The sequence below is a fragment of the Agelaius phoeniceus genome, chromosome 17 (genome assembly GCF_051311805.1).
Source record: "Agelaius phoeniceus isolate bAgePho1 chromosome 17, bAgePho1.hap1, whole genome shotgun sequence".
In the NCBI taxonomy this organism is placed as follows: Eukaryota; Metazoa; Chordata; class Aves; order Passeriformes; family Icteridae; genus Agelaius; species Agelaius phoeniceus.
In genome coordinates this window covers 11,642,399-11,670,283 of record NC_135281.1, presented here as the reverse complement: position 1 = coordinate 11,670,283, position 27,885 = coordinate 11,642,399, and the positions used below count along the sequence as shown (strand labels likewise).

The 27,885-nt window shown below is 40.3% G+C and overlaps 1 protein-coding gene across 1 annotated transcript in view; it reads right to left on the bottom strand.

Moving 5' to 3' along the window:
* Positions 1-3,235: 3,235 nt before the first annotated feature.
* The window catches only part of TAF4 (TATA-box binding protein associated factor 4), a 36,832-nt gene continuing 12,182 nt past the window's right edge, over positions 3,236-27,885 (bottom strand). Inside the window, exons 3-16 of the mRNA XM_054644455.2 lie at positions 18,520-18,686; positions 17,660-17,779; positions 15,903-16,022; positions 15,060-15,182; positions 14,506-14,595; positions 13,261-13,515; positions 12,917-13,061; positions 12,299-12,413; positions 11,526-11,695; positions 10,788-10,918; positions 10,019-10,144; positions 8,578-8,634; positions 8,377-8,496; positions 3,236-4,769 (exon numbers count right to left, since the gene is read on the bottom strand). Of these exons, the coding sequence (XP_054500430.1) occupies positions 4,602-4,769; positions 8,377-8,496; positions 8,578-8,634; positions 10,019-10,144; positions 10,788-10,918; positions 11,526-11,695; positions 12,299-12,413; positions 12,917-13,061; positions 13,261-13,515; positions 14,506-14,595; positions 15,060-15,182; positions 15,903-16,022; positions 17,660-17,779; positions 18,520-18,686 (1,907 nt within the window). The 3' untranslated portion in view covers positions 3,236-4,601. The remainder of the gene's footprint in view (positions 4,770-8,376; positions 8,497-8,577; positions 8,635-10,018; positions 10,145-10,787; positions 10,919-11,525; positions 11,696-12,298; positions 12,414-12,916; positions 13,062-13,260; positions 13,516-14,505; positions 14,596-15,059; positions 15,183-15,902; positions 16,023-17,659; positions 17,780-18,519; positions 18,687-27,885) is intronic.

Here is a 27,885-nt window from a genome sequence, read left to right as displayed (position 1 = left end):
GAGCAGTAAAAGCCAGATTTGTTATGCATTTATGCAGCACTTTCACAGCAGTATGGTACCATATCACAGCCCAAATGCTGTTTGTGTTGTTTGTACAAGTCCTCTGTTGACTTCAGAACAGGGAAACTCCCAGGAGGAAAGCAGACAGGGTGCAACCCAGCTGCTTCCAGAGAGTAACAGTAAATAAGCTGAGCAGGAAAACAAAGGGAAGATAAACTGTTTCACAGGAAAGTTATTTCTGAAGGGGCAGAACAAAGTAAGATCAGGCAGTGGCTACGAGGCCTCCCCACAATGTGCCCAGAGCTCCCCTCACCTTCCCACATCTGCAGCAGCACTGGGCAAGTTTCCCTCAGCTGGCACAGGAAAACATGACTGAATTGCCAAAAGCAAGTTTTAAAGAATGTATTTATTCCCTTTCTCTCACAGCTCTATGGCATCTAATAACAACACACAAAATGAAGGAGCTCTGGCTTGCTCCTGCTGGGCTCTGGCACAACCATTCCCTGGACTCCAATGGGAGAGGGAAGAGTGCAGGGTTTGGCCACAGCAGATTTGCAGGGGAGGGACAGATCTGGGCTATTAAAATGCAGTTTTAATACCTCTAGTTGTCATCCTGTGGGAAATCCTATCTGGGGGAAGCTTTTGTGGTGGGCAAATAAAAGTCAGGTCAGCCATGGCAGAGCAGCCCTGAAGGTGCTGCCCTCCCTATTCATCCCTCCAAGAGACATCTCCCAAATTCATCAGCCTGGCAACTTCCACAGACAGGGAAATGTCACTTGCTAAAAAAACTCCCCAAATACTGAGGAGCAATCCTTGCCAGGGGACTGCTCACATGGCATTCCCAAAAATGTAAATATTGGGATCAACCCACACTACCTAAACCTTTTCCTCCTGGCGCTTTAGACCACATTTGAACACATCAGGTCCTTGCCTAAAGCCCTGCTGTGCAAAAATCCTGGCACAAGCCAAGAAGTCTTTGGAGAAGGGACCCTCCCACCCTGCACACCCAAGCACAGGGCTCTGCACACTCACCTGGGCAGGTGGATCCACACTCCCACACTGCAGGGAAATGTCACTCCTGAAAGTGCCACCACCCTCTCTCACTTACCCCAACGGTCAACACTCTCCTCTGCAGATGGACAAAGAGCTGGAAACCCAAGAAAATGGTTAAAATTGTCATTGGAGCACTTTTAAATTTGTAATTTAGACAATCTCAGAAATGTAGGGAAACTTCTTGGATCACAGGGAAACCTCCAATAAAATCTTAATTACTGTGAAATTGGTGTTATTTATCATGCATGCATCTCTCACTATATATTAAAAGGCTTCCTGAAAACATATCTATTTAATTATAAACCTGTGAAATAAGAACAGGCTGAATTCAGAGTGCCTTGTTCTATCCTACTTATTCTGATCAATTTTTCTGCTGGGAAAAGAATGATATCAACAGTTCAGCAACACTAGAGCTATGCAGTACCCAATCAAAGGTGTTTAAAAAAATAGAGAGACATCAAGACTTCTGTAAAACAGGGTAGAGAGCCCACTACAAGGCACAGACTTACAAGAGTCCCTGGCACTGAGTGGAAAGAGTGTGCTAAAATAAAGGTGCAATAAACCCTCACTGATATACACAAAGAACATCCCAGCTGGCAAACTGCAGTTTTGGGGCTTTTTACAACAAAGGTGCATCAGCCTTGGTACAGAGATCCAAGGAGAGGGGCAGTGGATTCTCTCCCACATTCACCCCCAGTCTCTGGTGGAGCTGCACAAGCTTTGGGGTCAGGAAAGAATCACAATTTCTCTCTCTGCAGGTCACTAACACACCAGAGGAGTGCTGTGCTGCACAGGTATTGCCCTCTAAATGCCACCCCTCCCCAGCTGTGACTTTGAAATGTCAAATTTCTGAGCAGCTTTAAGAAGAGTTACTGGTTTTATCATAAAAAAACCAAACCAACAACAAATGAACAAAAGTCTTCAACTGCTGTGAGAACTCCTCACAGTGCCAGTGTACTGACAATAATGGACCAATTCCCCAGTCCAAAACTCCATGAATTGGCCTCCATGAACTACTGGAGGGAGATGGATGCCACCAGCTTTTCTGACTAACAACAGGAACATTTATCTTTTAGCTGAGAAAAACTTCTATGGAGTGCAGGGCTGCCTGTGCACTCAAAACCAATGTTATTTAAAACAGAACCAAGAGCTCTCCTCTTGCAGGAGATCTCTCCCTCCTCCCTTGGCCTCTCTAGAATATTTCTAAGCTACCGAGCAGGGAGAGCAAAGAACAGCACACCATGAAATAACTTTAATTTTTCAGTTTCTTCCCCACTTACCTGCCACAGCTTTGCAGACACTGTGCCCAGTCAGTGCCTGCCCAGTGGTGATGAACAGTTAAACTAGCTCCTGCTACAATTCAAGGGATGCTCTGACAGTTTTGGCCAAAAGTCAAAGGTGTTTCTTTCCACTTAGTGCAATGACACAATTTAAAGCTGTTTGGAGTTTACAAACAACAAGTCTTGGGGTCAGTGTCACACAGTGCCAGTGAGCACCTCCCTTTAGGAGCTGATCCTCTTTTTCAAAGACACTCATCTCCCATGGGCCTGCTGCCACTGCCTGTTCACAGCAGGGCAGATTTGTCTGTATGCAAGGAATAATCATCAAATTAATGTTCTAGCAGGATTAGGGCCTCAAAATTATTCGGTTAATTGGTGCATGAGAGGAGGAATTAAAAAAAAATACAACCCAAAAGCTAAATATTCAGTACAGATCATCAGAGATGCTTCTCAGATTTTCATGTTGATAATCAGAAGTGTCCCTGGTTATTTTCTTTCATAATTGTGCTCCAAATTGTGTTTTATGTCCTACCTTCTTCTGCAAACCACTTCAGCTGTGTTTGAGGGAGCAGGCTGCCCTCAAGGAGAGGCTGTTTTATTAAACCTTCACTAGACAAACACAAAATATTTCAGATGTTTCAGACACCTTTCCCTGCTTAAAAACCAACTAAACCAAATCCCCTGCCCACTGATGCTACTCCAAGACCCCTAAGACAACAATCAAATGCCAAGATTGATGAAATCACATACCTGCAAAATACTGATAAAACAAAACAGTATAAAAACATCCCAAAGTGCATCTTTAGCAAACAGTATCCCCTCAAGTAGACTCAACTTTTACTGCACCAAGAAAAATAAATCCAAGTGGAGAAAAGATTTAGAGAGAAAAATACATTAACAAATACAGATAAATTTGTTTTTAATAAAGGAGTTAATTTTCTTTCAATCCTATATAAAACAATAGCAATTAAAAACTTCATTTTTGAAAGTAAAATATTTACATATGAACAAGTAACTGTGCAAAATTTACATGAAAAAAAAATGGAAAGACAGGATTTCCTAAGAGACAAAATAAAAGGGGTGTAACAGTTGTCAGGTGTTGATAAAAATACTGATCAGCATTCAGTTTACACGCAAGAGAGTTAAATTCTACCATGAGAGTTCACACAAAGAAAGCCAAAGTATTTACAGTCATAAAAGTACTATCAATAGACAATTTAATACAATAACCTCTGAAAATATAAAGAACCAATTAGTATATTTGTAATAAAAAAATAGGTACAAAGAAGGGACTTTGCTCTGGACATCTTTAAAGTAGGCCCACAGCTTGCATACAGTCTTTTAGCAAAATAATTATAGTTTACATAGCCATTTTTATGTTATGTGCCAAAAATTATGTACAATTACTGACAAAATACACCAACCATTTTTCAACACTTGATTCACACTGAGAAAGTCTTTCGATGATTCCTCTCAACTTTTGATTTTATTTAATCTAAGCTTTCACTTTAGCTAAAAAACACAGTGCAAGTAAAATATATTTATGCTGAAAAGGTTTCTCTTTTTTTCCTTTTTTTCCTTTTTTAACTTTACAGCTTTACAAACTATAGCAAATAAAATGCATTTTTACAGATGCTGCTAAAACATTCAGAAGTAACCCTCCTTTATGGGATTTCAGGGCCTCTAATAAGCAATAATGTGATTAAAATTGAGGTTATGTTTAAAATTAACTGTATATCCCTCTAGATTTTGAGCATTTGGGGGAAAGATAAATATTCTTAAAAAATCAGTTTGCTTTGCTAACTGACTGTTTTAAAAAAAAAAAAGCTAAATGAAATGAGGTCATCTGCTGTAGACATATGCCTATGTAATGGATTTAGTTGAATAAAACTGAACTAAAATGAACAATTAATGTTGAAACTGCTACAGGGCTGACAAAGGGTAGCTAGTTATTTGCTAAACGATTCCATCAGTCTTTATATATGGCTTGTTTGGCAAGAAGGCCACTCAATCAAGAGATGAGTTAAAATTTAATTGTCCTTTTATAGTATCCACAGGCCTTGTAAGTATCCTCACTGTTACAGAAATGTATTTCTCTTATACTGAAGAGTTTATTTATAAACAGGAATATAAAACTGTTCCATGTAAAGAGGTGGTTGTTTTTTAAACAATATCCCATTCGCTTGTTACAAAAAGGCGTAATTTGCAAATATATTAAAAAATGTCCTCAGGCGTCTCTCCGTCAAAAATACCTTGATCTTTTCCATTTTACTTAAGGAATGCTTTGTATAGCAATAGTGAATGGCTTGTCTCTCGCTCATTTTCTAAACAAAATATGAGGTCCCTGAGGTTCACCCGCGTTATCCTTTGTCGCGTAAACTGTCTGGTTGTTCCAACTCCAGAGCTGCCTGGGACTGCTGCACTCGAACCAGATCCCTGGGAAGCACAAGAACAGGTCAATCAGTCCGTGCCTGCAAGCACTGCAAAACTTTTCAGAGAAAACGTGACTTAAAAGCTCTACATAGTCAGGTGTTGCTTTGATTTTTTAAAATTTTTTGAGCCTTCTGATGTTCACATTCTTGTAACAAACTTTTTCACACACTTTTTGTAAACAACTCATTGTTTTGCATTTTTTTATGGAAGAGGAGAAATCTGATAGACTGTTTGTTTAGTGTTATTGGAGAGGTGGCACTTTCACCCTCCAATCCACTGTCACTTTTGGAAATCTATAGAGTCAGAAAATAAACTTCTCCTTTTTTACCTTAAGGACAGCAGTGTGTGCATGTTGTGTTATTCCGTGTCCTACAGTAACAGTCAGGCAGCTGTACACTACCAGATTTGAGATTTCCTTTTTAATTCTGATTTGTTAACAACAGTTAAACAATCACAAGTTTTCAGTGGCATTCAATACAGACAATAAAGCCCCAAAGAACTGCCTGTGTTTTTAGGAAGGCGCTAAGGACAGGCAATCCCAACTACCAAACCAAACAGAAAACAGGATTCTTCACAGTTCCAGCATACAGATGCCAAGGGCAGCCCTGGAGCTGTGGATGACCTGGAGAGCATCCTGTTCCCAGGACTGTGAGGCCTTGGATTCATGATCCCAATGGCAGGGTGCTCTCCTTCTGATGACAAACTGTAACCAAGCTCAGGACTAAATTTAGGAGAAGCCTTCCTAAACACAGTCACATTCTCTAATAACCCATGAATGCTTCTCCACCTCTCAGCGTCACTCTGGCACACACTGTGAGTTTCCCGGAGTGGCAGGACAAACAGGCAGGATATTATTATATCAATCACTTTAAAAAAAGAAGAAGAAAGCAAAAGCAGAAGGGAACAAACGAGCGGCACGGAGCGGGCCGGGCTGGGGCGCAGCTGCAGCTCCGCACAGCGGCCGGCAGAGGGCGCGCGGGGAGCGGACTGCAGGCAGTGCCCAGCTCAGCCGGGACCCTCGGGGCGCTGCCCGGTGATTTAACGAAATAAAGAATTATTCCGGCAACGGGATCCACTGCTGAGGTCAGCTACGCCTTCATTTCCCCCTCCAATTGAATTTACTATACTAATGTTATCTTTTATTGTTTTTATTAAACTTTTATACTTCGACACCAAGCACGCCTCAGCAGTGAATACTTATCTGCCACTGTGCTTGGAGAATTTTCCAAAATTTTTCTTAATAAAAACACTCCAAACTTGAAAAAAGTCCAAATTTAGAGTTGTGCATGAGCTATGCGAATAAGCTGCTGAGGGTCCCACTAACAGGTGTGAAAATAATGCATTTAATCAATGAATATTACTGATGACCAAAACCAACCTAAACCTGCACTGGAAATGATCACTCTGGGTTAGCAGAACTCTGGTCAGTGCAGGTGAACTTACTTCACCACACTGCTAACAGGAAAGCCAGATTTTGGATTCTCATGCATTCTGTTGATCCAGCAAACACCAAATCACTAAAATCCTGTTGTTAGGGCTGCTCAAATGCTGCATTTTCAAGGGAAATTTTAAGGCTTGGACTATTTAGCCATCAAATTTTCACCAACTTCAGAGGAAATTAGAAGATGCAGGAAAGCATTGGATGCTAGCTAAATTTTCTCACATACATATGATTGCTAGAGAACAGAAAGAATGGCTGGAAGGGATTTTATTCTTGTTTTTAAAATATTCTTTAGTGAAAGCTCAAGCCTGAGCTCTATTATGTAGACCGTAATACTTGAAATGCAAAGGTAAAATTTCAGGAGTCAATAAAGACACAGAATTATGTATAGAATAAGTTAAGAAGCTTTTTAGTAACTTTCAATAAAATCACATGGATATAAAACTCTCAAACTGACAGCAACCTGTTTTGTTGAATTTGGAAACAAAACAGTGCAATTACTACTTAGAAGTGATTTTACATGTAATTAAGAGTCAGCATTTGTAGACATCAAAAGCTTCCATTTACAAAACTGTGTCTAAGTAACAACAAACCTTATTTTCCACACTTCTTGTAATATGCCTTAACCACAAACTGCATACAAATGGTGACAAGTGGAGCCCAATTTAAAAATGTCAAGTGACACAGCAGCAAAAGCACAGCTGTGAGTATCAGATCAAAGGCAGCTGCTTCTTAATTAAGCAGACAAAAAGACTGGATTTCCAGGGAACCTGTAGTTAATTGGTTAACCAGTGATTAATCCAAGATAACTAAATTAGTCAGATTTAGATGAAATACAAACAAGTGTTCACAGGAGATGCAAAATACATCCCATAACCTAAGTGACATTAACAGACCATTAAGGTGGCACAGCTGAGCATGCAGGAGTAAGCAATACCAACATTAACTCTGCATGATGTACTTCAGCATATTCCTCTGAGACAACTTCATTTGTGTACACATCTATCTTTGCAAAGTGCCCCATTCTGTAATTTTCATAATTTTAAACCACATCTATAAACCTTTAATAGAGTCATTTGTCAGCTTATACAAAAACAAGTCTTATTCTCAGTAGCAGACAGTTTAGTAAATTTCAAAATTTAAAATTACTCTAAAAGATGCTCAAGAGGCTTGGTTTTTTATAAACAAAGGTAACATTTACTAGTATTCAGATTTTTCTCTACCATTTTATATCAAGCACATGTAAATTATTGCTTGCAGCAATTCATATAAAACAAGGTGAACTTTTTTGAGGCTTTTCTGCAGTATAAATGCTTTAACACTGAAAGTTCAGAATGCTCAAGGAGTAATAAACAGGACTATTAAACTATTACTATTCTGTCACTTGCTATCAGACACAAAACCCCACGGGGGAAAATCCTCAAATTATGAAGAGAGCTTTTGGTCCAACAAATGACAATTTTCAAGAATGTTTTGTTCTTTTTAAACATTAGAGAAATCCCATATTGAATGTCTCATGCAGAAAGCAATTTTATACCATTTCTTGTTTATTAACTTGTTTAGAAATACAGCAGATAATCATGTACCAGAATGTAAATTAAATGAATCAGACACTGAGCATTCCAATACCTAGTCTGCAGAGAATTTTTTAAAAGGCAGATTCAACAGTAGAATGTACAGAGGATGTGCAAGAACATCCTGATCAGATGGAACTGGTCAAACTGATCTGCTGTGGAGACACTAAAACTAAGGCCAATCAACTGCTGAAGAGAAAAATTAGGTAAGCTCCTGTAACTTGAAGCTCCTGCTGTCAAATTTAGCAGTGACTTAATTCAACCACCCCACCTACTCTGCACTTCAAGTTAGATTGGTTATGACCACAAAAATCTCCTTCCAAAACTAGAGAGGCCCAAAAAGCTGAGACTTGTTAGATCAGAGATGGTTTTTCTAAGATCCCCCCAGTTCCATGAGTCAGGGAATGACCCCTCAGACTCTATTCCCTATGCGACTACGGGTGCTAAAAATTGATCCTGGCCTTGGAGTGAGCAAATCTGAACACAAAACACTTCTGCTGCTCAGGGAGCTTCCACAAACTGGGGAAAAGCTCTGAACAGAAAGCTTTGCAGAGAGGCTGAGGCAGCAAAACCAAAGGTGCCAATTGTACTGTACCTCTGTCCCTGATCCAGATCCTGGGGAATCGACTTTCCTTTTCTTCCTGGGCCCGATGGCAGCTAACGCAGTCAGGTTGGCATCCCTCTGTCTCATCTGTGCTAGCTCCTGCTGCTGCATCTGTGTGTGCCAGAACAAGGAATGGTCATTATTTCTCTTTCAACTTCCAAAAGAAAAGTTTATGTTAAGCTCAGCACTCACCTCCTTGGCCTTCTGTTTCAACCTAAGCTGTTCTGGATCTTCTTGTCGAGATCGAGACTGTGTTGATAAAGGATGAGCAGGAGGTGGTTGGAGAAAAAGAAAGAAAAAGTTACAAAAGCAGTTAAAGATTATATATGAAAGCTTTTCTTAAATTTCAGCAGGAAGTGGGGAACACCTATCACTCCCACAGAGGGTAACAGTGGTAAACAACTTCTAGAAAGTAAAAGTTTTCCTTTTCTTAACATTTCTATTTTTGAAAAAGGCATCCCATTTTTCTGCTTTGTTAAAGATAGCCAAGGAGTAGCCAGGCAATTATGTCTTAAATGCAATCATTACAAGACACAAATTACAAGACACAAATTACACAGATCTGTGAACTGAATTATACACTCTGCATATGAACAAAGGAATCAGACCTGTACTTTTTGGAACAATTCCTCCCCTTGCTGGGTAACCAAGCACTTACTCAGAGCTGATTTTCTGCTACACCTACACACACAGGTCAGGTTGCAGGCTGAACAAAGTGCACCTGAGTGACCCAAGGCCATTTGCATCAGCAACTGCCCATTTCACTGAGCACCTGCATTCCTTGTGTGTGTCATACTTTTAGAATAATGAAATCATTTAGATTAGAAAAGACCTTTAAGAACATCAAGTCCAGCTGTTTCCCCAGCACTGCCAAGCCCACCACTAAACCATGTCCCCAAGTGCCACATCTACACAATACTTCCAAGGATGGTGACTCAACCACTGCCCTGGGCAGCCTGTTCCAGGGCTTGACAACACTTGCAGTGATTAAATTGCTCTCAATATTCAATCTAAACCTCCCCTGACGCAACTTGAGGCCATTTCCTCTTGTCCTATCAAATCCTGAGTGTTGTTAATCCCTTACATTTTTTAGGCAAACAACAAAATAAATTTGGATTTTGACATTGTCAACTCATGCTGGACAACAAAACTAAGAGAAAACATAGGTTGTTTTGTGAATTATTTCTAGGGTACTCTTATCTAATCACATTCATTTTATATTCACTGAGTAAAACCACAGTTTAATATTCACATTCATGTTTACATCAACTGCTTCGTATTTATTGTATTTCTCCAACTTGTAAAAATCTTTCTGAATTCTATTTCTAGTCTTTCTCTATTACATTTAAGAATACCACCAAGCTATAAAATTAATCTTTCTTCACCAATGCAAAAGCTAAATTTCAAGACTCTTTTTAATTTGGGAATATGCAATGAGAGTGGCAAAGAGGCTGTTTCCCATGCTTTACAATGAAAAGCAAAACTGAGCTCTAGTTAAGAACACACTCATCAAGTTCCATCTTTGAAGATTAGTCTTCCCCTTCATTGCAAGTGTTTTAGAATGAAAAGCAACTCTGCAGTTTTGATGTCAAAAGTGACACTTTGCAAACACGCGTGAAAGCCGAGCACTTGCCTTTGCTGCACGCATTAAAATTTCCCTTTCTTGTTCATCTTTACGCTGCTTTTCTATTTGATCAAGTTGTTCAAAGAATTTGAGCTGTGCCCGAACGTCACTTGCTTGTTCATATCTTTCATCATCCTGAAAACACAGCAAACACGTTTCTCATTACTCCCTTAAAAACAAAGCTGTTAACTTGCACTGCACTGGGGAAGAACATACACATTCAAAGCTCCAGTGTTCACTTTGTCCTTTTCAGACAAATAGCAGGAGTATATTTACACCAGTCAAACCAGCCAGAACTCTTAAAAGCATTTTGTTCTATTCCATGAATCATCAGATTTTGACTTCTAAACTAGTATCATCACAGCTTTAACCCCTCAAAGATATTTCACAGAGCTGTGTGGTTTTTTAAACACTGCTCAGGCATTTGCATCTATTAGGAACACACATCTGTCAGATAGCAGTCTCCTGAGAATTCAAAGCAGTGCTTTTATCTGTCTGACTCTACAATCACTCACACACTAAACATTTGACATAATAAATAAAGGGGAGGGCACAACTTATCTGCATTTGTTTTAAAACCATTTTGTATATGCAAGCTGAAAAGCTCCAATCACCCATGTGTATTAATATCTTAATGGAAGGTGAGTCAGTCAAAGAGAATAAACAACCTGATTTCACAGAAAAAAGAAGACCTGAACTCCTGCATTAAAGTCAACACCACAGCCTGCTGAATTTGTGCAATTTTTGCCATTCAATTTGAGCAATTAAATACGGTTACCTTGTAGGAAATATTCCTTTGTTGAGCAGTCTCTGATAGTTTTTCCACGAGGTTTTGTAGTCTTTGTTGTGTAGCATGTGATACGTAGCTAACTACATCAGGATGGATTTCTGTTATTCCATGTTTTTTACCTACAAACAAAACACAAGTGGGTTTGCAAAAAATAATTTTACAATACAACTAAATATGAGTAAAATTTCAGTCATAGAAATTTAAATCCCCTCTTCTAAATATGATTTGCAGGTTTTTCTCAGACAAGGATTAAACAGGAAATTACACACATATTAAAATTCCTATTAGTTTAACAAAATTGAAAATCTATTAATAAATGCTGTGTACTACAGTGTAACAAAAAATTCAAGATTGCTTTTTGTTCCACCATCAATTCTAAATTACTAAGTAAAGCTGATAGAAGTGCTTCTGGACTTACTCATTGTTTGTGTGATGCTTGATACACCTTATTAGTTTATATAGTCAGACTTTCAGGCAGATTGAGTAGTTTTGATGTTGAATTGCCATCACTTTAGAAGGCAAATCTATGTTCGCTATTCCTTGACACTATTCTACTTTCTTAGGACAAATGAATCCCACAAGCATCTGAATATACCAGATAATACCAGAAGGTAACAACTTCAGCAACTTTTAATTATTCAAACCAATTCCTTTGGAAAATGCCTTCGATTAAACCTAAGAGCAGTGAAATTCATTTTGAATAATGCTCAAGATAAAGGAACATACCTATTTCTAATATCCTTCTTTGTAAAGGTGCTGGGAAAAGGAAGGTTTCATCTTTACAAGACCGTGTTAATGTGCCCACGAGCTCAGAGTTTGTTGCCAATATCCGAGCACTTTCTTCTGACAGGTTGACTCCAGCCATTGATGCAACATCATTAATGTCATCATCATCCCTTAAAGGAAGGAAAATTTATTACAATCATAACATTTAGTGCTTATCTGCACGAACTGCTATGATACCACAGCTGCACATAATGAATTCCACCATAAAACTGAATAATTAGTTTTACATTTTATTTGCTTTTGTGATATAATAAAATACAACTCATTTGTTTGTAAATGAGAAATTATTGCTTTGACTTCAAAGAGCACTAATTTTGTACTTCCTGTTTTTTCCAAGATCCTTTCTTATGTAATGTTTCACCACCTTGAGAAACAAGAGACCAGACGAATCACTACTACAAAACAATAATAATCTGCCCTCACCACCAAGACAGGCTGTACCTCACCAAGTAACTCAACCAGAGCTGGGAGAAGGGAAGGAATGAATTCCACTTGCTTGTCTGGGCAGGAATTGTTTATGAGGTTTAGTGCCAGCTAAATGCCAAAACCAGTCTGGCACGAGTATGTCCAGTGCTGTTTGTTGCAGTCTTTAATGAATAAGCAAACCTGCCCCCAGAAAATCCACCTCAGGGTTATTGTGAGTTTGCCCAGATGGATTCAGCACCAGGAAGGTCTGAGTTCAGCTGCCCAAGCACAAACATACAGTTCCTCACCTAAAAGAGCCTCCCCCAGGTTCTTTCAGTTTATTCTTCTGAGCAGCAGCTACTTGTGTCGAAACAGTGGCAATAGCTTTGTTTCCAGGTAATACTGCTGGTTTTACCACAGGTACTGCAAGAAGACAGACAGGATTTGTACTCCATCAATAAGAGCTCACACGTGCAAGCCAGTCACAAGCAGTTATGGCAATAGGTCTGGTACAAGGAGTTGACCTCTATAGCTTCTGCCAGCATTTCACCCAGGTAAAAACAGGACCCTTCCCACACAATTCCAGCACCAAACCATTTCTCTGTCAATGCTGCACTGATAGATCTGTACCCCCAGCCACTATGGCACTACACAGTGGAAGATTTTAGCAGTAGTACAAAAAGGGCACTTATGAACTGACATTCATAGAACCACAGAATGGCTTGGGCAGGAAAGGACCTTGAAGATCATCTTGTTCCAACCCCTCTGACACCTTCCACTAGACCAGGTTGCTCCAAGCCCCATCCAGTCTGGCCTTGAACTTCCAGGAGTGGGGTATCGACAACTTCTCTGGGCAAGCAATCCTTAAACCACGCTTCAGGTAATGCTATCAAATTTGGCATATCACAAGTATCTTGACCTCTTACCTGTCTGCAGTTGATTCAGTTGGATTTGAGGAGTGGTGAGCATGATACGACTGTGTGGTTGCCGCAATGCCACCATGGGCGTCTGTGTCAACGTTACTTGTGGAGGCCTTATCAATGCCCCTGCTTTTTGAGACTGTTGAATAACCTGCAAATAATAAGGAAAAAAAAATGTAAATAATCTGAGAATCAGATGGGAAGAACAAACCCTAAGTGCACTTTAACCAAGATGCAATTTAAGTTATACTTTTTTTATCAGATCTTTGATTGAGCCAAACCACCAGCTTAAGAAGTACTATCAAAAAAACCCCTGTGTAATGACCAACGCTGCACTCCAGCTCACATACCAGTGGCGTGGACTGCCCTTGTTTACTGACACCAACTTGTGTGGGCTGAGTGAGGCTGATGACGGGTTGCTGGAGGGTACTGGTGACAGTGGCAGTGGCCTTGCCCGCCGTGCGCTGCACCGAGGAGCTCAGCAGCACGGACGTCACCGACGGGATCGTGGCTATCGTCGCCTGCGTCGTGGGCTGCTGCTGCTGGCTCTGCTGAATGAAAGCTGCAGAGTCTGGTGTTAACTGTCTCAAGGCAGGTAAACTCCTCTGAAAAGGGGAAAGGAAAGAGTTTGGTTGATTTGTTTAATCCTGGCTCACATAGTATTAACTGTCAAGAAGCGTCGTGTTTTGTTTCAGTCCATTGGATCGGTCTGTGTGCACCTGAGGAAAGGTGAGCACACAGAAATACCAACCTGCTCCTATTTAATAAGCAGGACAGAGGAACAACACCTTTTGGATATTATGGGCATCTAGGATATGCAGCCTACCTGGAACCCCTGGCATGTATTTAACAACCCAAGACCATGCTGCCTTCCTTGACTGTTGTCCAGAGTGTTTTGGTGGCTTCTTAAATTAGTTATTTTCTTATGGCAACAGTTTTTGTCCTCAGGAACAGCTCAAGGTTGAACAAGCATTTAAGAACCCAGAAATGTCAACACACACCTACAACTCCATCCCATAATCATACATTAGTCAAGCAGTTATATTCTTACAATTCAGTGCTGCTGTATTTTCACTCATTTCACTGATGGTAAATGTTTTGCAATAAATACTATTTTGAGATTTGCTGAACTACTATAAAATTTATGTCAAATGTGATTTATCATTGGGAGATGACAAATTTCCTGCTTCTCCAAACCAGTTTACAGCACAGGCAAAACTTCCCCAGAAGGTACAATTTTCTATATCACTGAATCCCTTTGCTTTCTAAGACTAAAAAGAGAGCAATAAATCAATTCATAGGTTTGTGGCTTAAGTCATAGAAAGAAAACTTTCCCGATTTCTCAAAAGAGCTACTATGTGTCACCATGGTAGAAGTTACATTACTGACTGTGCCAATGAATCACAGTAACAAATTCTAGGAACTAAGACAGAAAAAGTATTTTTTAAAGGGAGCAAAAGCCTAACCAGGCACCATTTAAAACTTCCTTTAACTTAATTTTGGAATTCCACCTATAATGGCAAAGGATGTGCTTGTGCTCATTGCAGCTGATATATAAGCACAGAGATAAAGGAAGAGTAGTGAAGATAAGTTACCTTCAGGAAAGGCACAAGGTAAGGTTGAGGTGAAGAATTAAGTTCTCTGTAGAGCCTACTGGTAAAATCTTCTGGTTCAATTTTTCCATCCTTCAAAACAGAAAACTCAAATGAACAAACTTGTAGAAATTAATTTTTATAACTATCCAACACTAAAAAAAAATTTAATACTTGGGAACACACTGAAATTAGGTGGTTTTATCATTTCTCACTATTTTTGGTTACCAGTAGCTTTATGGTAGTAACCAACTTTACTACAAATTTCAAGTAATAAGATCTAAAGACCTCTGGTTACTGCATGATGGGATACACAAAACCATAACTTAAAGGTTGCTAACAAGTAGGCTAAGCAATACTAGCATTCACTCTATAAATATTAAAAATGTCAAGCTTTTATATTAGCATCAGGCAATTTAGCTCAAATTTTATAAACTCCAGCCACTGAATGAAAAAAAAAAAAAAACAACAACAAAAAACCCACAAAAAAAAAACCAGTTTTGAGTCTGAATTTGCCCAGATGCTGTATTTAACAACTTCTGATGAACTTTTCTCACCAGCAGACTCTGTACTAATTCCTTCACGTTAGCCGCAGTCTCTGTGGACTGTTTTCCAGATGATGCCAGTTTTATTAATGTGGACAGAAAGTTTTTGCATTTCTTCACATTTTCCATAGTTTCCTGAGCAGGAAGGGTAAAAGGAAAACAATCAGAGAAAGGAAGACAAACTCCTCTTAACACATGATCTGACCATATACTCCATGAAATAAAGTCCTTTAGTTCGTCAGTACAGAGTAATATTTATACATACATGTCCCTCACATTAAAACATAAACAGACTGAGATTATTATTTTTCTTCATATACTCATATATATTATACATTTTTGTTACCAAAATTTAAGGAATTGTGACTCTTCATTAAATGAGGAAACACCAAGTATTTTAAGAATGGTACATGGGAAAATACATGTTTTAGCAGGACAAAAAATAGTAAAGCTGTTGTTTCACATGGATTCTCCCTGCATTTTGCAATCCTGGAAACATGCAGTTTGAATCAATCAGTGCCAACTCTTTATCCTTTCTTATAGTGATTCTCCTCTACAGTGCTGAACAATTCACTGTTCTATAAAATACATCTAATATATTTTTTAAATGAGTGCTTTAATATACTGTTACAGAAACAAAACCACTTTAATACCTGTAAAATTCAAGTGACCTGTACCCACACCTTGTAAATTATATGGTTCTATTAAAGTTTACCTTTTCAAGGTCAACAGCTCACAGGATTCCTGCATCTTTACTAATCTCCACTCCTATCTGTGTTTACAAGTATATGTATATATGCACACCATGTATATGTGAGTGAACAAAAATAGATGTCACATTTCTCAGGATCTTACTGTGGCAGCAGTGGAGGTGGCCGTTGTCCCTTGCACTGTTCTCTGAGGAGTTCCAGTTTGTACAGCTGTTGCTGTCCCCAACGTGGTTGTTTGTGCAGTACCACCCAGAACGATCTGAGGCTGCAGAGAATAAAAACACAAGATTATTTTCTGTGGAACGCACCAAGAGCCTGTTTTCCTGAGCCATCTAACAGAAGATGAGGCACAGGGCAGTAGAACACCTTTCACAGCTGCTATAAATAAGCTGCCCATGCTCTGGTGCAGTGGAAGGAAACGGCCACCAGATGGCACTAAAAACATTCGAAACGGGAATTCCGAAAGTTGATTAAAAATTGCGCGGTTTTTGGTCACCGAATAAAACACCATAAACATAATCTCAGCCAGTGGGGTTCCAAAATTCAGCTAAAATAAGTGCTGAATTCCTGTGAATTCAATTTATCTTTTTGACTGTTTCATTAAATGCCACTTCCAAAGGGAGGAATCTCTAAAAAGGCACAACTGACACAAAAGCTTTGGTCTTACCGAGGTCTTTGTGATAAACAACAGGACAAAACATTTTTCTAGTTTTGTAGACAAATTGGTAATTTGAAGTAGAAGTATCAGCTCCAAAGAATCACAATTACAAGCAAGATCCTCTCACATACACAGCTCATTCATGGGCTTCCAAAAGTCTAATTATTAACAACAACCCAGTCTGAGAGACAAATTCCTACCAAGCTACAACTGACACTCAGAATGTTCACAAATCATTTATAAACTTGCTCTTTATATAAAGATGCACCAAAAAAAGAGGCTCCCCTGCTGCCAAAGCCAACTTTATTGGTATTTTGGGAAAAACTAAGGGAGATAAGGATTTCATTTGTCTCTTTTTTTTTAAATCAGGATAAATCAAGTCCATGGCGTGCTCATTACAGCACAAAATATGCAGATGGAATGATGGTGGGGTTTTTTTTTTGTCCTGTATAACAGCAGTGCAAATTAAGGAGACTCAGTTAGGTAAATTAACTCTTAGATCTAGAAAGATCACTGGCATAGGGAAAGGCTCTCTGAGGGGAAAAAGGTTAACTGGATGCATAGCAAAACCTGCATGTTTTAAATTAAAACTCTCTAATCCTGTCTACTCAAAGGATGAAGAAAGCACAATGAGACAGATTAGGCGACAGCAATCATATTGTATCACTGCTGCCTGGAAGCCATGGGGAGAATTTCACACTCTTGCACTGTTTTTTAAACTCTTGACATCACAAAAAAAACGTCCAAGGAAGCCCAAAATGAATTGAGGCCAGCCCAAACTGACATCAGTCTCCAGAAGGACACAGACCAAAGCAGACTCATGTGAAAGGGAGAAGGCTTCAGGAAGAGAAGGCTGCCAATGCAGTCATCTTTGCAATTGTAAATTTTGCTGCAGAATTCAGAGGACTGCAGATCCACCACAGGAATAACACCACAGCCCAAAATCCAAGGGGAATTCTTGTCACCTCCTTTAAGCAGAAAGCATAAAGGTATTTCATTTCAGTCAGCTCTGTGACTGTACAAACTACAAACACAATACCTTTAAATGGAGATATGTACAGGTGTAATATGAAATTACACCAATATACATATAAAATATTATACCTGTACATCCAAAATATGCACTGAGACCTGCAGATGTTTTAGAAAGGCCAATCCAGAAGGCATTTCTTCCCTGCACTGAGCAATTGCATTTCCTGTGTGCCTGGCAGGCTCATGCACACACCATTTCCCTACACACTCACTTGCACAACCGGGGGCCGCTGTAGCGTTGTCGTGGGCTGCACTGTTGTTTGAGCCTGAGACACTTGCTTGATGATAGTAGTTGGTGTCACCTGTCGTGCAATAATGGGTGTTCCTGGAGCCTGGGGAAGAGGAAAAAAATCATAAACACATCAGTGCCTACAGTTAAATACCAACTGCTCTATCTGGTGTTCTGATTCTGCATTATTACAAATAGCAGAGAATGCATCTGAAGCACTATGGAACTCCAAGAAGGATTTTCAGTCTTGAACTTAATGCAACTGTCAAAACCTTGGTGTATGTATATCCAAATCAATTTTTTTCTTTTAGTCCTGGATTTATTCTGGGGAGAAGAGTTGTACACATTAACCATATATGGTCTTCTTTATATCAAAGTTTTCAACTTAATAAGATTCAGATATGTAAAAATATTTTTGATGAGTAACAGCCAAGCTGTAACAGAATTAGGAACACAATGCAATGCCTATGCCTTGTGGAAAGTAGATTTAGATTAGCTATTTGGAAGAAAATTTTGGCTCTGAGGGTGATGAGGCCCCAGCACAGGTTGCCCAGAGAGGTGTGGACTTCCCATTCCTGGAAGTCTTCCAGGCCAGGCTGGGATGGGGCTTGAAGCAACCTGGTCTAGTGGAAGGTGGCCCTGCCCATGTCAGGAACTGGATGAGCTTTAAGGCCCCTTCCAACAGCTTTCCAACACAAACAATTCTGAGATTCTGTGGATCTATGAACAGTCAGTACATCCCAGTTAGATCTATGGTTCCTTCACTAGTATCACACCTTACTTCCTCCAGTATTCTGCACAGGGAACAAAACAGTTTTTAGCAGCACAGCTTGCTGGACTGACCTGCACTGTGGATATCTGCACTGGGGGTGCACTGGTAGGTGTAGCAGGACGAGGAGTCAGAGTGTTCTGAGGCTGAGACTGGGCGTGTGCCTGGGCCTGCATCTGTGCCAGGGCTTGCTGGGGGATCATCAGCAGCTGCCCGTTCTCACTGCGCACCAGCACCATGCCTGCAAAACACAGCAGTCAGGGAACACATCTTTGCAAATATCAGAGAACACACTTTTCTGATTGGCTTTTTTCATTCAAGGTGGGCACATATGGAATTAATGTACAGCTGAAGGACTAGGCAGCAAGCAAGAAGGGTTTAGAATAAAAGTAAAATCCCCAGCTGCATTATGGTATTTTGTCTAGAATAACTTAATTTCAGAAATACCCTATCTAAATGCTTAGTATGGTGTGCATCAGAACACAGTGAGTTGTATCTGCCCCAACCACAAATATTCCATGTGACTAGAAGTTCAAATGAGCAATCCTGTAAAAATCCTACCTGCTCTTTACCTTTACTAAGAAATTTGTTTTATGAGACACTACAAATAGAAGAAAATCCTGCCATTAGGCAACATGCCTGTTTAGTTTGTCTTTAAGAGGGGAAGAAAAATAATCAAACCTAGGCTTCACCATCAACAGCAACACAATTGTCTAAGTTCTAAATTAATTTCCCATAACCAATTTAGTAATGAAAGTGGCTATAAAATCATAATCTCTCTCATGTGCATCAGCAACAAGACTGCACTGTGCCATGTTACACCCCAAATGAAAAATAAAACAGAGAGGGAAATGAGGAAGTCATTCCCTGCTCAGTCACTCAGATCAATACACTTAACCCCACTGGGTAGCTGTAGAGAACCAGAATTTAACAGGCAGAATTTCAGATGTGATTCTCTCTTCCTTGAAGGCACAAACAGGATCTGGACAACACGAACTGTGTGCCAAGAGCTCCTTCATTCAGCTTGCCTCACTCGCTCCCTGAGAGCCTCAGGACCTCATCAGCTCTGAAAAAGCCACCTAAGGAAACAAACTGGGCACTCAAAATTAGTTGGCTTTTCTGAGCAGCTCCAGGAAGAACCTTCGCCATGAAAATCAAGAGGCACTAGTGAAATCAGAAAGTTTTTCTTAAGTGTTGTTCAGTGAATCAAAAGCCCATACACACTCCCCAACAGTATCTGGAGATGTGGTCTATTGCATCTCAGAGCATGACTACTTCAAAAGAATCAAGCTTTTATTTGCTTTTCTATTTGGGTGAAGTGCTGAAATGTTTACAGACAACGCCTGAAACAGTTTTCTTGGACAGTTTTACAAGTAAACTGCAAAAATTCATATACTGATTTCTACAAAAATGAGTTTAAAAGAAAAGCCTTCGTTGATTTGCCCCTCATTTTTTCCATACACTCTCTTTTAATGAAGCAGAGTCACACAGAGATGTTAAACATCCAAAATGTGACTTTCCATCACAGCTTATTTAAAAGTGTTAAGGTGGGACCCACAAAGTGCTATGGACAAGTGTTATATCTAGAAACAAATATCCTCAAAGTGTTTTTCTGTAGGCAAGGAAGAGGGGGAGAAACTTATTTATTATCCTGCAGACTGTAGAAGTAAATACTCTTTGTACAAGTCAACATCAAACATTAAGGCTTTTTGAGTACTTATTTAGTTTCTAGCAACTGAAAAGGTCCCATGCAACTGCCTATGCCAGAGCTTTCAGAAGTCCTTAAATGCCACAGAACTACACTGACACCCCACAGCAAACCCTTTTTCCTAAAATTCACCAGTTTGGGAGTTTCCTAAGGTATCCTAAAGTTAATGTGCCATCAAATTCTTCAAAGAGTTACATATTTTTTCCTTCCAGAAGCAACATGAGAAATACTAAGCCCAGTTTTGGATGGGGGTGTGTGTTTAAACTTCCTTTTCAGTGTAAAAGTGACTGAAGTTATTTGAAAGCACCAAGCCAAAGCAGCTCCCCTGCAGATGAGATCTTTACAGCATCAGGCAGTGGCCCAAGCTCTGGGATACCTGTTCCTGTCTCCAGCTCAACACACCCACTGGGCTCAGCAATGTGTCTGCACCACACACCAACACACCAGTATGGCCAACTTACTGCTTTGCTCCCCAAAATATGAATGAGACAGAGAAAAGATGGGAAATAACCACAAAGTGAAGGTTCAGTACCCCTGAAGTGCAGGCACAACATCTGAACAATGAAATATTCTCCCTGAGCTACATGCAAAATTAGAACATGCCTACACATTAACATAGCACAACTGCTCAAACAGACAGTTGAAAAGCATATTAATGTGAGCTTTAGAAAACATATCAAGAAAGTTCAATTTTTGGCAGCAGACAGACAAAACAATCATTTGTAATTCAAACCTTGACTCTAGGCACTACCCTGTTAGATTTCTAACTCCAGGAAGTCTGAAGTACTTCTTTCAAGTATTGAAGTCATAATAAAAAAGTAACTCATACAAAGCCACATTTCTATCTGTCATTATTTAAATAGTTCTTTCATTCCCACTCAAAGTTGATACACAGTTATTTTTAATTTATATAGTTTCTAACATGTCATTAAATCAGCCTCTACCACTGATAAATTCCTGTACACACAAGGCTACATACAAACATAAAGACAGTTACTACCATCTGCATGAGCTTTAATCACAGTATGATTATATGAGACATTTTACCTGCTTGGAATGTTAACTTGTTGATGTCTGGGTGACTTTGGAAAAGGTGTAAAAATTCAGAATGTGATGAACTTGAAATTTGTGTGCAGAAATTCTGCAGTATTGTAGTGTGCAGGCAAGGAAGTTTTGATTTAACACAAAACACCTCTCCAGCTTGATGGGAATTCTTTAAAAAGGGAGATGGAGCTGCTCTCTGAACTTCTATCTCTACAGTCCAACTACAAACTCTTTTCCAACCCAATCAGCTAAAAAAAGAACTCACTAACCCAAAACTATACCCAAGCTGGCCTTAAGTGGATTTTCAGTGAAGTTCAGAGGGGTCATTGGAGATAACTTGATTATGAATTAAAAACAAAAGTCCCATTTATCTCCTACTTTTAAAGAAAATCACTGTGGGACTGTAACACCCCCTCTCTCCATCCATATATGAATCTCAGTTAACAATTCATGACAATGAAGAAGAGGAAGGGCTGACAGCCACATGTGGGGAAAAAGAAAATTCTGTCCAAAACTTACATTTTAAATATTTAAACACAGGTAAGTATCATAACCTCAAACTCCAATGCATAAGGCTGCAAATGCTGAATGAACCAGGTCAGAACTGACTACCAGGTACTAGAAGACAGCTAGAATTGTATAACTTATCTCACTGTTTCAATTAAATACAGCAACATATTTAAAGATGGAAAACATCTTTCTGTTTTATCAACCAGGTTTTTGTTCCTGGATTAATGGATTAATTACTGCTTGAGATCAAACAGCTAATAAACATCACTGGAAACATTCAATTAGAAAAAGGTGACAATGAAACCTGGCCATTTTAAATATCTTTCTGCCTTCTTTTTCCTAGAAAGTCTGATCACGTGTACTCTAAAATCATATTCACTATTAAAAATGCAAACATTCAAGAATTCTTTCCAAGTCTCTCATTAAAAAACTAATTAAAATTAAAATTAATTACCATTTTTGTTAGAAGTTAGATGCTTAAGAGAATCCTGAAAGAGGTTCATATTTGAGTTTGAATTAAAGAATTCATCATGGCTCCAAATGAGGGATTAACAAACTTAGTTGGCTGTTTCTGATGCCAGAAAGACTTGTGCTCCTGACCAGACTATGGTCATCTCACAGGTTCTTGCAGTGAAGACCTTCCCAGATCAATCCTGTTTACAAAAATGTTCAGGATGGAAAATGCCATCATTATGTGATGTAGCTGCAAGATTCTGCAGGGTCATCTTTGCCTCTTGCTTATTTGTAATTCCATTTGCTAATGACATTTCCATTTATAAAGTGTTGTGCTTTGGGGTTTTTTTCTTTGTTAGTGTTTTTTCAATTGATAAAATGTGTAAAATCATGCACTGGAATAAAAAGTGAAGAGTTCTGGCCATTGGACATATCAGAAAAACACAAATCAGACTTTTTTTTCTAAAACTTCCCTCTTCTTTCTTTGAAACATGGCTTGGCTTAACAAAGACTAAAGAAAAAAATTAACAGAATGATAAGGAAGACTAATAAAGTATTCTGCAGCCTTTGCAGAGCATTCTGATTATCTGTGTAATTTCACACACATACTACTTTCTTACTAGACAACCCCTACATCCAGAAACCAAACCAAACTAAAACAGTTTCCTGATTTGTTACCAGTTTTTACTGGTAGATCTTGATTAGTAATATTGATAGGAGCTGGGCTTTCCAGTGAGGGAGATAAAACCACCTGCAGATACAGCAGCACCTTCAGACCAGTGTTCTCAGGAAGTGCACAGTCCAGCAGTGCCACCTCTGTCACAGCCACACCCAGCAGGAGGCCACTCCAACAGCAGCATGTCCCAGTGTCACCTGCAGGATAACACTCCATAGCCCAGTGTCACCTGCAGGGTAACACTCCATGTCCCAGTGTCACCTCCAGGATAACACTCCATAGCCCAGTGTCACCTCCAGGGTAACACTCCATGTCCCAGTGTCACCTCCAGGATAACACTCCATGTCCCAGTGTCACCTGCAGGGTAACACTCCATGTCCCAGTGTCACCTCCAGGATAACACTCCATGTCCCAGTGTCACCTGCAGGGTAACACTCCATGTCCCAGTGTCACCTCCAGGGTAACACTCCATGTCCCAGTGTCACCTCCAGGATAACACTCCACAGCCCAGTGTCACCTGCAGGATAATGCTCCATAGCCCAGTGTCACCTCCAGGGTAACACTCCATGTCCCAGTGTCACCTCCAGGATAACACTCCATGTCCCAGTGTCACCTCCAGGGTAATGCTCCATGTCCCAGTGTCACCTCCAGGATAACACTCCACAGCCCAGTGTCACCTCCAGGGTAACGCTCCATAGCCCAGTGTCACCTCCAGGGTAACACTCCATAGCCTAGTGTCACCTCTCAGAATAGCTCCATGTCCCAGTGTCACCTCCAGGATAACACTCCACAGCCCAGTGTCACCTCCAGGGTAACACTCTATAGCCCAGTGTCACCTCCAGGATAACACTCCATGTCCCAGTGTCACCTCTCAGAATAGCTCCATAGCCCAGTGTCACCTCCAGGATAACACTCCATGTCCCAGTGTCACCTCTCAGAATAGCTCCATAGCCCAGTGTCACCTCCAGGATAACAGTCCATGTCCCAGTGTCACCTGCAGGATAATGCTCCATAGCCCAGTGTCACCTCCAGGGTAACACTCCATAGCCCAGTGTCACCTCTCAGAATAGCTCCATGTCCCAGTGTCACCTCCAGGATAACACTCCACAGCCCAGTGTCACCTCCAGGGTAACACTCCATAGCCCAGTGTCACCTCCAGGATAACACTCCATGTCCCAGTGTCACCTCTCAGAATAGCTCCATAGCCCAGTGTCACCTCCAGGATAACAGTCCATGTCCCAGTGTCACCTCCAGGGTAACACTCCATAGCCCAGTGTCACCTCCAGGGTAACACTCCATGTCCCAGTGTCACCTCCAGGGTAACACTCCATGTCCCAGTGTCACCTCCAGGGTAACACTCCATAGCCCAGTGTCACCTCTCAGAATAGCTCCATAGCCCAGTGTCACCTCCAGGGTAACACTCCATAGCCCAGTGTCACCTCCAGGGTAACACTCCATGGCCCAGTGTCACCTCCAGGATAACATTCCATAGCCCAGTGTCACCTCCAGGGTAACACTCCATGGCCCAGTGTCACCTCCAGGGTAACACTCCATGTCCCAGTGTCACCCCTCCATGTCTCAGGGACTCCATCCATACCATGGGGGTCACACTGAGGGACTCCCTCTCCAGTTAGCAAGCCCTAACCAGAGGGCACAGCAAGGTGTGCTTGTGCTTCTCACAGGGCTTAACAGTGTGCAAGGACCAAACTCCTGCCTGGGAAATACAAACCCTACACAGGACCCTGATCCCAGGTGACATCATCTGTCACTATCTGATCCCAGGTGACATCATCTGTCACTATCTGATCCCAAGTGACATCATCTGTCACTATCTGATGCACACGCTCAACAGAAGAACAGAAGGTTCAAGCTTACAAATATTGCTCATTACCCACAATGTAGTTCATGGTTAATCCAGACCAAATCTGAACCATTACTAAGAATCTAGAGGAAATTCTCTTCTTAAAGTAAAAAGGTAACTAGAAACTTCCCAAGAAAAAACAATTGGGGTCAGGGAGAACTGTTAGGCAGTGAAGAATCAATAGACACACATGCTGGTGCTCAGAAAGAATGTCCAAGCCTGAAAGAATAACCAGAGGACTGATGCTTCTGGTGTAGAAAACCAAAGTGCCTACAAACATCTCCAGAAAAGGAGGTTATTGATCATACAGTGCACTGACAGCTGACAAACCTTCAAATCCTAACTAGATTTGCCAGGGAAGTTCACTAAGAGGTTATCTTCACCTCAAAGCCCTTTGGGCCTTAAGCTCTTGAGCACACACTCATTTGTGGCAAGATGCTGCAAACATTTGACATGGCAGAAAAATCTGACAGTAATCCTAAGTGGGCTGTGCCATATTAGCAGGAGAAAGCTTTAGGAGAGAATCCTTTTGGTATTGTCAGAAGAGATTCTGTTGCAGCAACAGAGAAAGTGAGTGTGTGTGTAAGGTTATGCAAGTTATCACACACAGCACAAAAACCATCTAAAGCCAAGGGGCTGAGTCCATGCTCTGTAACTGATTGGATCAGGTTACACAGGGACCCAGAATGACAAAACCCTTATAAAAGGACAACGTTTTTAAGATTTTTCCAGTACAAAAATGCTGGAGTACCAGAGTGAGAGCTGGAGAAAAAGACAGCTGCCAATACAAGCTACAGGAAGAGCTTCCAGAATAAGTGGTATTTGTGACAGGGTCCTTTACTGCAGGAAAGGGAAAGATAACCTGGTACTGACATCAATGCTGTCCAACAATCCACCATTCCTCCTCTTCCAGTAACTGATCCACCTGGGAAAACTCCCACTCTACAGGAATGAAAGCCCAAGGAAAGCAGAAAGAACCTATGGAAGTCTACTAGTCCACTGCAGCCCCGTGAAAATCTGGGTCATTAAGGAAATCTCCCCGAACACTGGACAGTTTGTAGCAGATTTAGAATTATTTGCACACATTAAAGAGCAACCTCTGTAACAAACCAGATGAGTACCAGCTCATGAAGGACCATCTACACACCACCTCATGAGAAACAGGGATTACAAATCAAGACAAGTAGAACAGAACTGTAAATGGTAACACAAGTGCAGATTAGACGTCAGTGAAGACACACTACTTTGTACTTGAGGAGAAATGTGCACCACTGTTAAGTATATATTAGATATACTTCAGTTTAGGTACTTAGAACCTCGGGAGACCTGTGCTGCACAAGTCCAGAAAAAATTCTACTTGAACTTTCTTGCCAAAGCCCTTGACCTCACCAGCAATCTGAGCTTTCAAGTTTCATCAACAAACGTGGTTGTTTTGTGATTTCTATAAAGACACCTGAGCTCCACAAGGATAAGCACAGTGCTAAGGAGAAGTCTCCACAGTGCAGGGATCAGGAGGTATCAGAAATGACCCCATGACCATGTGAGACTGCAGCTGCTCCATAGAACTGCCAGGCAGTGACAGAGCTGTCCAGCACACGGGACAAACCCGTGCCAATTCCCTCATGCCTTGCTCCAGAGCAACGGGCACCCCAAAGCCACAAGGCTGAGGCTCAGCACACAGCTGTGCTCAGCACACAGGACACCCTGTGCCCAAGGAAAGGGACCTGTTCAATGGTCAGCACCTCTGCACTCAAGGTGTGCTACAACTCACCATGAAAAAACATGGCATGATTGTCAGGTGATGCTTCAGAGCACTTCTAATACAAAATACTTGGAGCTTCTCCCGACAGGCACTGCAGACTGGCATGGCACAGAGTTTTAGGCAACAACTACAAAAGCAAATTCCATTTCCTTTTCAACTCATGTCACTCTGGAGTAAAGGAAAATTCTACCCAGACACAGTGCCTAAAAGTTAAGGTACAACATACAACAGCAGCACTCCACTGCTGGCTACCACTACTCTATCCAACCTGCCATTATGGTCTCAGAAACATCAATTCTTCAACAGCTGATTTATGATTACTGTCAACACAGGTGAAAGATTCATTTGCAAATATCCTCAAGAATCCTCACTGCAGTGCACAGAAAGTGCATTTTGTACAGACCAAGTACAAAAGTTCACATTATGAAAAACTGCTTGTTTTTTCTTACAGAAGAGTCAATAGACAAAAAATTCTATTTAATTTTAAAAGCTTTTGCTTACTCTTACTATGCAAGAGTTCTGTTTCAAGCAACACAACTGATCTGTCTAAAAGGTAGAGAAGTGAATCATTTGTAAAGTATTGATTCACAAACCTTTTGAGAATATAGTTAAAGGAATAATGTCATGTTGGAATGCCAAAAAGACACTGCATTTAAGAGTGATCCCATATGTAAAAAATCTTACCTCATTTGAAGAGGTGTGTAAGAATTGTTCTGGAAAATGCATCATTTTATATAGCAACAATTGACAAATGCTTCAACAACAATGTGATTTGCAACTATTTTGACTTCTCTGGAAAGCTAAATTCCTTGAAAGTGTGTTAACATTTCTTTCTAGTCAAGGATACAAAGCTAGAACACCAGAGTGCTCTGTCAAATTGCAACCCAATCATCACACAAATCTGTCTGATGTCGAAACTGCTAAGAAAAACACTATCAAGAGCTAAACCAATTGCTTTAATTATTGATCTCCAAGTAATTCAGATGCAGCTCTGCCATTTATTTCAATATACTTAGATCAAACAACAAAGCAATTATACCAAAATCAGATTTGGGTTTGAGAAAGGAAGACACAAAATAAAGTGTCACTAATTCTTTACGTCTGTTATTTTAAATAGGAGGTTTTAAAACTCAACCTGTCTTTATTTGTGACAGTTTGTTTGTACCAAGGTGTGTCAACATTAGTGCTGTTCAAGCACCTGAAGAAATGGGAAGGCCGAGTTACTTTGCATTTATTACCAGAGTCTGCACAGAAATATTTAATGAGGAGTAATGCTTTAAATCAATGCTTTCTTACTTCAGAATGCAACAGCCTAAAACAACTAAGTCCATGAGAAGCCATGAAGAAAAATTTCTTTTAATTTGTCTCCACTGTGAATGCCCTACTCAAGATATACACTCTTTGTAATTTTAGCTGATGCCACCTT